At 40.0% G+C, this 16,442-nt stretch overlaps 2 protein-coding genes across 4 annotated transcripts in view; one reads left to right on the top strand and one right to left on the bottom strand.

The window, feature by feature from the left end:
* nrip2 (nuclear receptor interacting protein 2) overlaps window positions 1-14,301 on the top strand; it is a 29,201-nt gene extending 14,900 nt beyond the window's left edge. The window contains exons 2-6 of the mRNA XM_071501679.1: window positions 960-1,274; window positions 6,167-6,249; window positions 6,978-7,084; window positions 10,370-10,422; window positions 11,646-14,301. Of these exons, the coding sequence (XP_071357780.1) occupies window positions 960-1,274; window positions 6,167-6,249; window positions 6,978-7,084; window positions 10,370-10,422; window positions 11,646-11,762 (675 nt within the window). The 3' untranslated portion in view covers window positions 11,763-14,301. The remainder of the gene's footprint in view (window positions 1-959; window positions 1,275-6,166; window positions 6,250-6,977; window positions 7,085-10,369; window positions 10,423-11,645) is intronic.
* The window catches only part of itfg2 (integrin alpha FG-GAP repeat containing 2), a 50,937-nt gene that overhangs the window by 16,585 nt on the left and 17,910 nt on the right, over window positions 1-16,442 (bottom strand). The window lies entirely within an intron of this gene.

Raw genomic sequence — 16,442 nt, 5'->3', positions numbered from 1 at the left:
ATCTATACAGACCATTTTATTATCTTACAGCTCCAGCTACAAACTACACCACATGTTGTACCTCACACATCAGCAGCTGCACATCTCTTGTTGCATTGGACTGATTTGTCCAATACTTACCTTCATCATGTGTACATACATTCAACAGAAAGTGGCAGCACTGACAGCTGGACAGAAACCTTACCTGCTGTGACACTTAATAGCAGTGAAAACTGGCAATTGAAGCACTGGTCTAGACTTTAAGTAGGATTTAAAAAATGAGCAAATGTGCTAATCAAGCCAATAGTTCTCTTTAAAGTAAAACATCAGCAGTGTAGTCCAGTTCATACATTAAGTAACTCTGATTCCTCTGCTTGTCTGTATGGTTATAACCTCCTGAATGTGCAGCTAATCTGGACCCTCACAAGTTATGCTGACATGTTCCTTTAACACAGTGACCTCCATATCTTGTTTTTGTGCTTTGTTTTGGATTAAATGTACCTTAACTCATGGTGCGTCACTAGCTATCTGTGACATAGTCTTTTAAGATAACAGCACCAGAAATATCTATCTTTTGACAAAGCACAGGAGCGTGGACAAGAATCTTAATCAGGTGAAGGTGAAAAATATCTGCAGACTTCTCGGACAAGGTTATGTCTTCAAATGTCGTGTTTTGTCAGACTCACAGTCCACAAGCCGCAGAGATTCACATCTACTAGATTTAAAGGTCAAGAAAAGAGGCAAAGCCACACATTTGAGACTCTGTAACCATCGAGTCTTTGGCAATTTTCTTGAAAATGATTGAAACAACTGCACAAGCATCCTTACTGAATTTCTATGAACACCAAAATCAGCCTTCACCAAACCCTTTGCTGGACAGAACCCACATCTGAGCTTTCATCACTGCTGAACTTATCTTCCATTTCCACTTGTCCCTAAGAAAACCTGACATCCATTTTTCTTATGTCTCCCCTCTACAGCAACCTCACAGCATTGTCCAGCGCCGCCTGCTGGAGGGAAACATCACACGGCTGCGAGGGGAGGCCCGGGACCCCAGCACCAGGGTTCGCTCCCCACTGGCCGACACCAAGGAAGGACCCACCGACGCTGAGGAGAGGAGCGAGAGCACAGCCGACGACTCCACAGAGGAGAGGGAGTCTCTGGAGGAAAGTGAGAGGAGCCTACGGTCGGACGAGGAGGACGACAGCAGTGAAGCCGGAGCCAGACAGACAGCTGAGAAGACCGAGGGCACGCAAGGCTCGACCCTCCTCACAGCTCTGGTTGTTCAGTGCAAGGTACCGCACCATGTACAATGTGCTCTGCCTGTCTATTTCCAACCGCATTCAATGATTTGAGATTTTTTACTACTGCACAAAAAACTGAAAACAAAGACGATACAAAGGCAGCACTATTCTACTCTCATGACTCATCATTGAAAGCCTACTTTTCCTTTAGTCTCCTTTTTACAACACATCAAAAGCTTGGCAGGACCCAGTGGCTGACTGACTGGATCAGAGAACAGATGACTGAGTCATGGTGACCCAGAGTCCAACCATGAACACATGGACCTCAGATGGATTAAATGAAGGCTGTGGGGGTAACAAGCAGCAAGGAGTTGAAAGGAGCAAACTGTGTAGGCTTCAGCACAAAAGGGGGGAACAAATAAGAATATATTGGCGTCATGGTAACCGACAGTTAAGTCCATGGTCGGTCTTACCTCCTGGGACTGGCCAGTAAAAACTCGACTGAATTTATTACACTGATCAATCAGCAGGTCAGCGGGATTTGTCCCGGTATGGCCAATGGCCAGTCCGACAACAGTTAGGATCTAGTTTTGGCCACTTGTACCCAACGCTGTAGCCCCTTTCAAGACAACTGCCAACTTGGGCCCCACTTGTAGCTGATCTCTGCCGCAAAAGTCTACAATTATGTCAGGGTGGCTTGCTTAGATTTGACCTACTGTGGTCTTCAGCCACACCAGCTTAATGGTGGTGATTGGTTCCAACAGCACTGTCAGCTGTTGCTCACATCAACATTTTTTAGTCCAACTTTCTATTGTAACAAGATCTTGATATTGCTTTCGGCTAAATGGGTGAGGATACCGGGGTTCACCTCAAAATATGTAAAACAACAAGATGTATGCTGGTTAAATTGCTGCCATAGAGAACTCAGCACCCAGCGATTAGTATTGCACGAAGGCATCCGCTTACGGTACAAAAGAATCGGGGTTTACCTGGTATTACGTTGAGCTTTCTGGTGCTTGCTGTAGATTTAATCCACAGCGCAAAATAAAGCAGAGTACAGTGGAAGTCCATGTGGGAATGAAAGCACAGTGATATGTGCAGACAAATGGTTGTGGACAGCATGCACTAGTTGGAGGAGATGCTACCAGATACTATCAATAAAGGCAAAACTACAACATATTGCTTTATTTAGGATAGGAGTTAAAATAAGGGGGGTGTCTTTGGGATATCTCCGATTCCAAATCCTGTCCCCTAACATCATGATTTACAGAGATATGGCAAATAATTCTCTGAATGCTCCTCTGTATCCTCCTGTTGCATTTTAAACAACTCCATTAGTCGACAAAACAAAGTAGAAAACCACACCATTATGCATGCAGTGACTCAGTATTCCAGCTCGCTATTAACTGTCTTTTCTTAAAATTATTTTGAAACACATTAGGCGTTAATGGCTGTCTGGTTTCACATGGAGATGCTCCCTGCGGTCCTCCATCTAACACACTCAACACGACAACGATTAATGTATGCAGAAAGGTCACACAAAACACTTGCATCGTCCTCAACTGATTGATGATATCTAACAATCAGGGAAGGCTGATACGAAATATTTTCAGGGGTTGAGGTTGAACAACGCAATGTTGGTTAAAACAGTGAGGTTTAATATGACGTATCTGCTAAGGCTGACTCTACTGACAAAAGCAGACCAACAGTACAGAATAATTGACATTACATAACAGATAGAGAGGGCGGTTAATTCCCTATTCCTGGTTATTATGATTTGTCATTTATTGAGGAAAATCGTCAAGTATTTTGCCTCTTTCCAATAATGAAAACATTAAGCACTTGACCTGTAACCAGGGGCTGAAGAGGTGACGTTTTAGATTTTGATATGAGTGAATTGCAGCCAAGCATGACACCAAGGATGGAGCCAATTTTCATTCTTTCAAAGAAATCAATACAGTGATCAAACAACTCCTGTTCTCGTGGTATTTAAAGTATATAGTGCAGCTTCCGTGAGTGTATTTAGAATTAGTAGTCCACTTTTCTAGTAAATTCAGTGTTTTCCCCCATTACTCATTGTACTTTGCTCGGTTTTATCATCAACTTATTAAATGCAAAGTGTTCCTCAGTTTCTCATTCAGCTGCTATTTTTAAACTTCAGGGAGAGAATTTTTTTGTGCACCGCCGGGACTGAGACAAAGGAGCAGGTTTGTGGGCCTGCTGATAAGGCAGTGTGCCTGTGAAGACAAAGGGGACTGGGCTCAGTCTGTACAGAGTGTGAAGTATCAAAACAAGGCTCATGGAAACTCAACGTGTTTATTACCAAGGGGGGATATGTCCTCGGGTCAAGTGGATAAGGTATTGATTTATGAAGGAGATGACGGGGGAGAGAAAGATATACAGCTATGTTCTCGGGAACCAGGATGGGTGCTGAACAGTAAAAAAAAAAATCCACAGTAGATGTTAGAAAACCTCAAGCAAAAAGGATTCTCATCATAACACTTAGATTTGTTTTTCTGTGACACTTAATATTAAAAATATGTCCAATAGATGTTTTAATTAGATTTTGATGGTTAAATGTGTTTTGTTTTTTTTTGAATCACTGAATCAGTTAAAGCTGGCTGATTATAATATTAGTACAATATTGTCAAGGTCCAGTATTTTGAGTGTTCACCTTAAATCTATTTGGGCTGCAACAAACCATCTTTAACAATTAGTCTATTGATTATTTCTCGGTTTAGTTAGGTCAACAAAATGTGGAATTTGTGGAACCATAGGCTCTTGTGATTTTTTCAAACACCTTGCTTTATCCAACCAACAATCCAAAGCCAAACACATACCAGTTAACTAGCTTAGATTAGTAAGAAAACATATATATAATATTCACATTTGAGAAGCTGAAACCTGCATTAAAAAAATTAATTGATTACAATTGCAAAAATAAAATATATTTAAACTACACAAAATCACCAAGAACATTAGTGTTGCCGGAGCTTTAGTGTACCTGAAGTAAATGACAGTAGCTGAGATGTATTTGCATTTTATAGTGGGAAAATGTATGCACAGGCTGACACACGGTTAACAGTGTGGGCTTAGTGCTAATATTACATACATGCAGAGCTGCCATATGTCCTGAATATATTCCTCATTCTTCTGTTATTGTTTTTTTCCCCCACAAACATATTTGTGTATGTACACATTACATGACATCAACTGAGAGGGGGATAAATAGAAAAGGACTGCTACAGACAGGAGTGCCCATAAACCACTACAGTCTGCTGCACTATAGATGAAACATGTCTTTGTGACATGAAGTGCCCTGCAGGCAGCAGAGCAACTGTGAGATGCAGAAGAAGAAGAAGAAGAAGAAGAGAAATGTCAGTGGAAATTAGGACAATCTGCCTGTTAGCATTTGTACTGTAAAAATCTATTTTGAATCACAGGAAAATCTAGAAATAATATATCCATTTATTTTCTTTTTTGATGAGAGTTAGTATTGACAGAGACTGTAAGCTTGGGTCAGTTTTTGTTCAAATCAAACAAACAATGTATAAACTGCTAATTTGTGATTTTAGAGATGTTGGTGAGGAGTATTTTTGAAGTGTGGACAGAACCAGGCTAACAGCTCCCCCTTTTCCAGTCTTTCCTATGAGATAAGCTACGCAAACTGTCTCCTGGCTTCATATTTACTTCATGGACAGACACGACAGCGACAATCTTTTCATTTTAACTCTAGGCAAGAAAATAAAATGTCGAGCTATTGCTTTAAACGAGCAATAATTGATTTTTTGGGGTGGAAACAAGCTTTGAACACTGCACTGACCCGAACATGGTGACCTAATTTGCCTAGTTGCCTATTCACACTTCCAGCAGATATGAAGCAACATTATCATTCATTCAGAGTCGTGTCTCTGGTCACCTGATGAATATAAATCTAATATTCATTCTGTTTTAGCTCCGTTTTTGGTCTCTTAAGGGAAATTTTTTGCCCTTTAGCTGCTAAATGTTCCACTATGTTCACATGCTAGACGCTAAAGGTGTATGTCTGCTGCTTATACAGTATAGGGTAGGTTAACAGTCAGGCTGCAGGCTGCAAGGACAAAACAATGAGCTGAAAGATGCTAAAATGCATCATAGAGAAGAAGGAAACTGCAGAGTGGAGTGATCACTCCCTGTGAGTTCAACATTTCATCTGGTGCTCTAACAAAATTATTGATGATATCCACTTTAAAGCACTGCTATAACTACTGCGAGTTTTCAGTTCATAAATCGCCATAAATCAAAAAACACGAGCTTTTCCCTTTAGTGTCGAGTCGTTTAACTAATGAGTTGAATGAGCACATACAGTCTGACTCATATGGTCAGTGTTTCATGCTCTGGTGATGCATTTGAGGCCATTAAGTCCAAAAAAATCTAAGTGCATTGAACTAAAGAATCAGCATCCTGTTGGGAAATAGTCAGCAACATGAACTCCACAGATCAGCAAAAAAAAACAACTCGTGTGATCAGTGATGGTTTACAGAATAACGTTGTGGGTTTATTTTTAACTCGATTATTAAGTGTTAGTCTGCTCAACCATAGGCCTGCAGCGCGTGTCATAAAACTCCATCACAGAATCAATACAGATCAAGTTACAACCACGAAATAACAATTGACTCAAAACAAGTGCTGGCTTGGAAATACACCAGTGGGAGGTTTGTTTTGTTTGTGCAAAGCTGATTAACTGTCACACTGGACTCAGTTTTTCAGTTTAGCAGTTTCACTAACGTGTGGCAGCCAGTTGGATTTATTCAAAAGAAAAGAGAGCAGCGGTTTTCAAAGGCTCCCCAGAGTTGTGTTCATGTGTGTAGTGACTGATTGTTTCCCTCACATGCGCTGGTGTCAGACTGAAGTGGAAAATCACACTGTGACACCAACCCTCCCCTCCTCTGTCTCCCCCACAGTGCTGCGAGACTGAAGTCAAGGCATCTATCAACACCGGCAGCCAACATAACCACATCTCCTCCTCCTGCTGCCAGAGGCTGGGGTAAGAAAACACCTTCCTTTAAATGCAAACAACACATAAATTAACTGCTATCCCTTCATACTTTCAGACAATCATATTAGTCAATTGGCAAAAACTCAAAAAGAGGATAAAAGAGCAAAAAGAAGAGTAAAAATAACCCAAGAAGAAGTATAAAGACAAAATGACAGGAATAGAAAGTAAAGACAATTCAGCAGAAAAAGAAATTGATAAAAAAAATAGAGAGATTTAATGATGGCAGCCTATGAGCTCTCGAGGCAGGTTTTTCCAGATCCAGATCCTTAAAGACCTGACATCACATCACCTTCGTCTTTAAGAAGCGACATTAAAATGCCAAATAAAGCCCAGTCTTCAGATCTGAGTCCGTGCGCTGGTTCATGAGTGTGAGAAGGATGTGACATTTCGTTCTCATCTTAATTTCAAATCAGCTCTAAAGGTAACAGGTAAACAGTAACAGCTGCTATAACCGGTGCAATCTTTGTCTTCAAAGTCCAAGCTAATGAATTCCCAGCTGCACAAACTTTCAATTGACATTTTAATAAAAAAATGATGCACAACATCACAGAGGAAGAGGAAGAGAGGTAATATATGAAAGAGGAAGAAAGAGGAAATATATGTCTGCGAGAGACTGTATCTAAGCAAATGAAATGTTCCAAAATGTATTTGTGTTTTAGCTATTGAAGACGATGCTTTTTGCGACTGTGCATGTCTGTATGTCTGTGTATTACTAGACTGGTGCCGAGTCAGGACACTTCACCATGTGGTGTGAGCAGCACAGTGACGGATCTGCAGCTGCAGCTGGGCAGACAGACGGTGCAGTGTTCAGCCTATGTTAAAGGTAACGCCATCAGATCGCACAATAACAGGGATGATGAGGGGATGTGTCGTTATTTTTGCAGGTATTTGGTCGTAAGCCAAAGAATTTAATACATTACAATTCTGATTGCACTAAAGGAAAAGCTGAGGGATCAACAAGACACATGAATTTACGGTGATCAATCCAATAAGACATGTAACACAAATCCGATGGAAAAAGTCCAAGGATTACCAAGCTACAGTAGCATTTATCAAGACTGTCCTCCTGTTAAAGACGAGCTTGTTTGAGCAGCAGGTTATTATAACCCATAGTTACATTTCGTTGCTAGGCAACATCTAGTGGCTGTAGTTATTATGGCAGGAGCAAAAAGAAAAGACGTAGAATATAGAGCGACAAAGTTCGCGGCTGCGGTGGATGGATGCGTCAACAAAACACAGGAACATGAATACAGTGTTCAATTCCCATGTTTTTATCCATGACCGTTTGACAAAGTTAACCATGTTGTTATTATTGTAACCATGACAACCAAAGTCTGGAATGCCTGCCACCACAGGGATGCTATTTCAGGGGACTTTCCTATGAATCGTATCAGAGGGTTGGAAAAAATGCCCTGAATGGTTGTTCAGGTTGGAGGACTGGTTGCATTTATCATCCCACAGCCATAAACAAAATTTAGTTCCAGTCCATCTGGTAGATATTTCGCTCCGCAAGTGAAAAGTTCAACCTGCTGGTGGCTCTAAAGTAAAAGTCATGGAATTATCGAAGTCATGAGGATTTGTCTTCTTGGGATCATTGATATTTCTTTTCGCTATCTATCTCTATCTTTATGGATATTTCATGGAAATCCATCATATAGTTGTTGAGGCATTTCCCTCTAAACCCTAAAGACTAAAAACTGGTTGTATGTTTTTACCTTAGTGGTTTAAGTGCCCACAAATATTTCTGGTGATTTTCCAGTGTCAATACACACTGGTGTGGTGCATAAATGCAGCAGGAACTCCAGCGGAAAAATACAAGCTCACCTGCTGTGTAATTTGTTTGAGCTTTGAGTTGGATACATGCTTGTCTCTGTACTTAACATTCAACAGTCACTTAACTTAACACTAACAGTCAGTACACTTTACCCACGTCCTCTTAAAGCATCCAGGTAGAAATCAGCAACGAGTAAAAGAACAGCCAGGTCGACAAGAATATGTCAAGGCAATAATAAGTAATGTTTTCAGTCAAATAAATGTCTGTTTTGCTGATCTTTGCCAAATTATATTCTTTGCCAATGCAACACAATAGTTGTGTAAGATTTTACATCTGCTAATCTAATAAATTCAAAACCAGAAAGTCCAAGTATTGAAGACAGTGACACTTACTGAGGAATTTTCTTTGACTGACATTATTTTTTAGATCTTTATGAAATCCTTTAGAATTAACCAGTCAGAGTCCAAAGACAAACACTGAATGGTGATCGTAAACAGTAACAGACTACATCTGCATTATCTGTGTCCATTTCCATCACTTTCCCTCTCTGGATGGGAAAACCAGAGTTTATTTTCGTCCTGCAAACAGTTGCTTTCCTTTTAAGGACACTTTCCTTCAACTCACTGATCAGACTGTTTTTCATTTTTTTCTGGCTTGAATTTTAGAGTCACTGTGTTTGGGTTTTCTGCTTTTCTTCTTGTGTCAGAAATATCACTTCCTGTACAGGTGAGCATTATTTTCCAGGAGAGAAAGACCCATGGGTCATGGATGTTCAGAACATCAAGAATAAACACTTTCATAAATAAGCCTTTGAGATGTGGCAGTATACCAGTTTTACTATACTACAGTGAGACATTGTCATCACTACCGTGACTATCACAGATTTCAGCAAAAACCATAAACACGGCACAGCACTGATAGTAGTAGGGGAGAGGGACTGTGTGGGGGTGGGAAGTGGTAGTCAGAGCCAGACTGGAATAATAATTCAGGCAGGGAATCTAACTTCAGCCCGGGGCAATCACAAGAAATCCTGCTGTTGTTGTTGAGATATTTTATTTGCTAAAGCCAGTAGCACATCTAGTTTTATTGTAATAATATTAACTAATAAAACTGTGTTGAAACACACAAAAACTGCACCCAAATTGTCAATTGCCTTCAGTTGCAAGAGTTAGTCGGTTCTATCATCAAGGCTACAGGAATATATTCTTTGGTGTTTTTTGGCATCGGCTCCGAGCTCTGACTGGACGCCTGTTGGTCCTTGTAAAGATCCTCCAGCTCGGAGGAACTGGAGGCATTTTCATCGAACAGAAAATAATCTATGGCTCTTTATTTTTAATATCGTTTCCATGCATATGTGGTCAGAGATGATACCAACAAGTTAGAAGCAGGTATCTTCAACCTTTAACAACCACCCAGCTTTTGTTTATGGTGTTTTTAGCGTCTTTAAAAGATTTATAATCCAAGACTAACTTTGTGTGTGTAATTTTATTATTTCATCTCCAACAGTACTATTTCAATAAAGTTTGATGATAATACCTTTTACCACAATAATTGCAGCATGAATTTTATAGAAATAGTTCTACATTATTTGCTTCCTTGCTGAGAGTTAAATGATGCCTCTCTAACAGCTGGCCAGTGAATATGAAGCCACAGCCAGAAGACACTGCAGTTAGCTTAGCTTAGCATAAAGACTGTCAGCAAACTCTGGTTTATATACAATACCAGACAAACCAGATGTTTTGAATTAAACACTGAGCTCCAGAGGTGCTGGGAGGTGGATTTGTCGCTATCGGACAGATCCAGGTGAGCTGTTTCCCCATGTTTATAGTTTTTATACTGAATCTTCTCATCGAACTCTTGATAAGAAATCCAATAAAATTAAACCATAAAATTACAGAATTATTACCGTGCCCTCACATGGTCAAAAATGGCTTTCTACAAATATTTATCCTGACCTTCCTCTTGTTATTAGGACACTTGGTGCTCACAAAGATAAAAGAACAAGACCACACACTATTATTTTTGTTGTAGTTTCTGACTGGACCTTCTCCTTAGTCCCTCCTCAGCAGTGAATAATATAATTCAGTTCTTAAACCACTTCACCGCTACAAACGCACACCCACCCTCACACGTACGTATGCTTATCGGCGCTCATTAAAATAAGAGGGAATAATTTAGTTGTGTGGATGATTTAACTTGGATTGAGGCTAATGTATGCATGTTCAGAGGAGGATGAATGAGAATCGGACTGCCTCTCGTTAAGCACTTATAAAATTCAGTTTATTTCTTTCCTTTCCCCTCGGCCCTTATCTTTCCTCTTTTTTTCACTTTCAGAGGATGAGGCGTTTGAGCTGTGCCTGGGTCTTCAGACTCTGTTGGAACTCAAAGTAAGTTTCTCATTTGCTTTGCTAATATTTTGTCACGTCTTTTGGTGTGTGCTTTAAAAAAAAACAGCTACCCTGAAAAGATCACATGGCTTTAAATAAGCAAAAGGGAAGGAGGAGAAAAATAAATGCATTTCAGGGGGAAGGATGGAGGCACAAGCACAAAGTCTTAGAAATGTGCTTGATGTGGTGTTATCTAGGGGAGAGCTGGGCGGTGTTATTTTCTATCTGCTGCCCACTGTGCAGGTAAAACCCAGATAAGAACGAATTGAGGACATCCTGTGATGTGAAACTTTGAATTTGCACATTCGAGAAATGCAATTTAAATCCCATGAAAACACTATCTGGCAATCTGGAGGTCACGCTCTCTTTTATTCCACTATTACCCATGCTAATGCTAATTAGAATGGGATCGGAGAGTATGAAATAAACCTGAGCGCTAATTTTGTAAATTAGCCCTTAAGGTTTTTGTAAGATAAGATCAACATTTCCCTCCAAGCTCACCCCTGTACTGAGCTTCAACTGTAAAATTTCATATGCAACACAGTAATGAATTTGACATCAACCATCATAGGCTTTATTGAAATGTTGTTTAAACCAAGGACTGTGGATTAAGTTATTCTTCTAGTTTACGATAGTCATAAATCATTATGTTAAATATTTTATTCATGCAGCAAGATAATTAATTTGTATATAACATTACTTGCACCGAGAATTTTCATTTTATAATGTAAAGTTGAATTTTACATTCAAAGTTTGAAAGAGGAAAGTAATCAATTAACAACCTAGAATATTACATATGTTAGTGTTTACAATTTAAAGCTGCTACAGTAAATATTATTACAATAACATTTGATCACATGACTACCTGTATGTGAACGGGGTCACTTTAAGCAATGAATAAATAAGTAAATATGATCATGTGTGATAAGTGTATTGATCTAATGAGATGAACTGGAGAGAGAGAGTTAATCTAACACAAAGTACCCTGTTATTGGATTCAGGCAGATTAAAAAAGTATGCAGATATTATGGGTGTGATGATCAGACTCAACCTGCAACAATTATTTTTTTTATCATTACTTAATGTTGATGCTGACATTTGGATTCATTGGTTAATTGTTTGGTCTATAAAATGCCATAAAAAAGGTTAAGATTACCCAAGGTGATGTCTCAAGTAGCTTGTTTCACAGTATTATTATTGAGAAAATGTTTGTCGTCTCACAGTGCTGCTTGGACCTGAGCAGTCGGGCCCTGAAGCTGCAGGGCTGTGGCGAGGAGCTGCCCTTCCTGAACCCTTCGACCGAAAGCCAGTGCCACCACGACACCAACGAGAACCTGTGAACCCGACTCGACGGCGGCGATCGCTTCCTCAAATCCCGACCGGTTGCAGCAAAGTGGCGCGGTGCCGTTTGTGTCTGGACCATCTGAATCACAATGTCTCACACTGCCAGAACATGGATGAGCATTCGCCACCGCCGTTCTTGAGTTTACATCATTGTGTTTGTAGAATTAAGACATTCACCATGATTATCTCTTCTATTAAATTAGTCTAGTTTACAGAGCGGATGATCACCAGTTACGAGACAATCCGATCTCTGTGAGTCTAATCATTCTATATGATTATACTGTATATTCAAACCAATTTCTCTGGTGAGCTGCTCAGGTGCACTGATGCTCTCTAAAAGGGAAAAACATTATAATTACATAAAGTGGACTTTAGTGGAATATTTTGTGATTTGGCTGTAAAAAATACTTTAAATCACAAGTGTTATTGTAAACCTAAATCATTTCAGTTTAGATGTTGTTAAAGGAATTATTTTATATTTGGGGGCATTTGCTTGTTCATTTTCTTGCTGACAGTTAGATGAGGCTGGTGCCTTTTATGTGTGTAAGGTAAATATGACGCTACAGCCAGCAGCCAGGTAACATGTTATATCTTGTTTGCTTAATTGGTACAATCTGTAAAAAATGTCAGCTGGTAGTTTTATAATACAGGAAGTCACTCCTCCAGGCTGAGAGACAGTTCAGCAAAGAAAAGGGCTGTAAAACCACAACTTTCTATTTTTCCAGCTCAGTGTTTGTACGGATTAAAACAGTGGTTCCCAAATCTATTTTTGTCCGACATCACAAGTGACCCTTCATCAACACCACCCATCACGTCTTTTAAATGTGATGATTTGAAGTGATTTTAAACTGAATGTTATTTTAACACTTACAAACAGCAATAATGTTTTCATACAATTGAACTAATGTTTAGATCAGTTTGGTCAAGTTTCCATTTTTACTACGTCGACTTGAAGTAGCAGAAGCTGCAAATTTCACCCACTTATCCAGAACTTCTACCTAACAATTTACTTAATTAATACGTTATTTCAACAATTTTACTTTTAGCTAACTAATTCAACCGTCATTTTTAAATGTTTCAACTGTTCATCCATTACCTTTAGTTAGTTTAGTCCTACCACTAACCCCAGGCCACAGCTGAAGTACCCCCTGGTTTGAAGGTACTTCAAAAAACAACACATAAGTGAATTTCATTATATTTTGTTACCTTTAGAGTCAGGCCTGTTGGTTCTCTGACAGCTGCTGGCTACAACATCATATTTACCAGACCTTTATAAAAGTGGTATCAATCTTCTTCAACATCAACAAGAATGCGAATAAGTGAATTTCCCGAAATGTCAAACTTTTCCTTTAAGAATCTACATAACTCATCTAAAAAGTGGCGGTACTCAGGATGCCCTTCTCAGTGTGTTCAAAAGAAAATTTCTTGCAAGTTTTTTTGAAGTCTTGTGCAATTAGCTGTGGATCAGGCTACCTCCTTAAGAAACAAGGACCGGTTCTCATCTAGAATTTTAAGAGTTTCTGAGGTACTTATATTCAGCTTTGTAAAGCCCCTTTAGCTCTTTTTTTCCTATCAAAGAGACTGATGTGGTTACATTTTCCAGGAGCACACGTTCAGTCTGTCACGATGAGGCTGAATCGCAGTAGTTCCCCATAAATCCCCTCCAATGAAAATAGACTTCAGGTCAACCAGCCAAACATATTTGAGTCAGACTCAGCTACAGGAATATCAAAACATTCCATCTGCATGACTTTGTAAAGTTCTGCCTTTGTATAAGTCTGCATGTTTGTGTACTAGTCTGATTGTGTCACGTTGAAAGTCTGAAGGGGCTGGATGTGTGTGTGCTTTCGTGTGCATGTATGTGTGTTTGGAGTTGAAGCAGGGTTTTTCTGCCTTGTCACGGCTCTGGTTTCACATGGGGGGAGTAAAAAAAAAACAGGTCCTATCTTCCCCCAAACCGGTTCAGAAGAAGCTGCCAAAAGTCGACCCCAGCTGCCTTCCCTCTCTGCCTCTTTCAGGAGATTTTAATCAACTCGGCCGAGGCCGCGCTCTGTGCCAAGGCCCCTCTACAAGCTCATCTTCCTCTTTATTCAGAGGACCTGTCTTCTTTGTGTATTTACCACCTTTTTTTTTGGCTGACGCTATCCACTTTGACACCTCATGTCTGCTGATCTGCCTGTCACGAGAGAACAGAAAGAACTCCCCCACTACAGTGCCACCTGCCTCTCTTGTCTCTCTGTGTTTTCATAGTGTGGAGAATCAAGAGCTGCCTCAGATGTGCTCACCGAAGGCCATCATGCTCTGCTTTAACAACACCTGAGCCGTGCCGTGCTTCTGACTGTGCTACGAGTATCCATCTAACCTCTTCACGGAGGTTGTCCACGTGTAGATTTGGCGATGTTTGTTTCTCTTTGATGTACTAGTGACCTTCCTACGCCGCGTGAGAGGAATCGATGTGTGACAGAAATTTATTTTTGGTGTTTCTCTTCTTCTGAACAGTATTTTCTCTGCCTAATAAAATATGTATTCTGGCTAGCTCTGTTTGTATTTGTACTTATGATATTAACTGACACAGCATGGAGAAGTGACGGGCCCATTAGGAAATGTACAGCAACATTATGTAGAAGGGCAGCCGTTTAAAATCTCTAATCTCCGTCTGTCTGAATAATGTGAACCAGCAGGGAGGGCTCCACTAAAAGGCAGCCAGAGCCGCTGCTTTCTAGTTTTATTGGGCCTCACATTGATTCCCATGGTCTGTACGAACAAAACACGCCTGTTTGTGCCCTTCACTGGTATCCTGCTATATAAAGAACCTTGTCATGTAAGAGCAGAGAAAGCAGATGTTCCCACAGCACCAGGGGGCTTTGACAATTGACCCCTGTGACCATTGAAGATTCCCTTCTGACTGTACTGCCCTCTTCAAAACCACAGATAGAAGAAAGTCCCAATCAAATGTCAGAGCAAGTCACCTGTTAAGCTTTAAGTCTTGAAGGGAGAGTCCAAGTCAAGTCTCATGTCTTCAGACAGCAAATTGCAAGTCAAGATAAAAGTCTTTCACGTCCCTGAATAATCACCAGAATGATTGAACATTTCACTTTCAGCTTTCCACGCACAGAATTAATAACTGAATATTCAACCTCATGCACAACAGACAATTCATTGACAGCCATTTTTAAGGAGCTATGTGTAGCTTTTGCGATTGCTACATAGCCAGCATTAGCATTAAAAGTCTTGCCACGAGGTGTAGCCATCATGGCATTTACATTACGTGTTATAATGCGTCCTCTGAGCTGCGCTACTTCTTCAACACAGACTGGACGCTACAGTGACTCCGTATCTGAAAGTGACAAGACGGTCCAACCTGGTCGGAGCTAGCTGCTTAGCATGCTAACTTCAGCAAAGGAAAAGAAGTGACAGAAATAGTGTCTTCTGGACTGGTGAGTAAACAGCTGTTAATGCTAATGTTGGCTATGTAGCAATAGAAAAACCTACAAAAAGCACCTTTAATGATCAATTGATTTACCAAGCAAAAATGCCAAAGATACTGAAATGTGAGGATTTACTGCTTTTCTCTGTTTTATATCATTTTTAATTGAATATTTGGGTTTTTTTTTAACAAGCAATCTCAAGAATTCAATAGAGCTCTGGGATATTGGGCTTATTATTTTTCTGTATTTTGTAACATTTTATAGATGTAATCATTGATCAATATTTAATATAATAAATAGATTAACTGATAATGAACATTGACCCTAATTTAAGCTTTGTGGTAAAACAAAGTCTCCCTGTCCCTGTCTTGTTTACTTTTTGTTGTTCTGGAAGTTTACCTGGTTGAAATGTGAAACTTTAATGTTTTTGCTTTCAAGAGTAAAAACACAAAAAATTGAATCAGGTCAAGTACAATTAAAGTCTCAAGTCTGATGTAAATCAGATTCAAGTCCCAGTTCTGCATCTATGCTGTATGAGCAAAGGAAAAACAATATTAAACTGCAAAACTAATGAGACCAGGTGCACAGTCAAAGAAACCAGTCACGACAAAAGAAACCATCCACTGCCTTTATATTTTCATTCCCATCTGCATTAAATTGGAATTTCATTTCTGGTAAGACTGAGCTGTTCCCTTCAAAACAGCAAACTGCATCCACCTTGTCAGAGCTGTCAGACGATGCTATTTCTTCGTTACGCTCTGTGTAACAGCTCTCAGCACCACTAAGCCAGGGAACATGGGGAAAGAACATCACAGGAACATGAAATTACAACAAAGCCTGTTAGAGAAGATCCCCCTCAACCTGCCCCCTCACTTGTTTTGAGTCACTTTGCACAACCACATCCTGTTAACACTGCAGCAGGTAACATCTCTGGTAGGAAAGTACCATTAGTCAAGTATTCTCACAGAAAACACTTATGTGGTCGCTCTCCTCTCTTTGCATTGGTGCCTCCTGACAAATGCACGTCAGATGCTCTGTCTCAAAACCACAGACTGATCACTTCAGACTTTGGTGGTCAGTAACAGAAATACGAGGGAGGGTATGTGACTATTTTTTACCTTTCGTTGAACTTAAGGCAGCAGCCAATTCTTGAATCTATCTGTGCAGTAGAGGTTTTGCATACAGCAACGTGTCTCATCCTCTCATACAATATGCATGTAGAAGCTCTTCTCATCTAGGTGGCAAATC

The sequence above is a fragment of the Trachinotus anak genome, unplaced genomic scaffold (genome assembly GCF_046630095.1).
Source record: "Trachinotus anak isolate AG129_WGS33_773 ecotype Australia unplaced genomic scaffold, CSIRO_AGI_Tana_v1 ptg000018l, whole genome shotgun sequence".
Lineage (NCBI taxonomy): Eukaryota > Metazoa > Chordata > Actinopteri > Carangiformes > Carangidae > Trachinotus > Trachinotus anak.
Note: the sequence above shows the minus strand (reverse complement) of the source record. Positions and strands in the feature narration are given on the sequence as shown.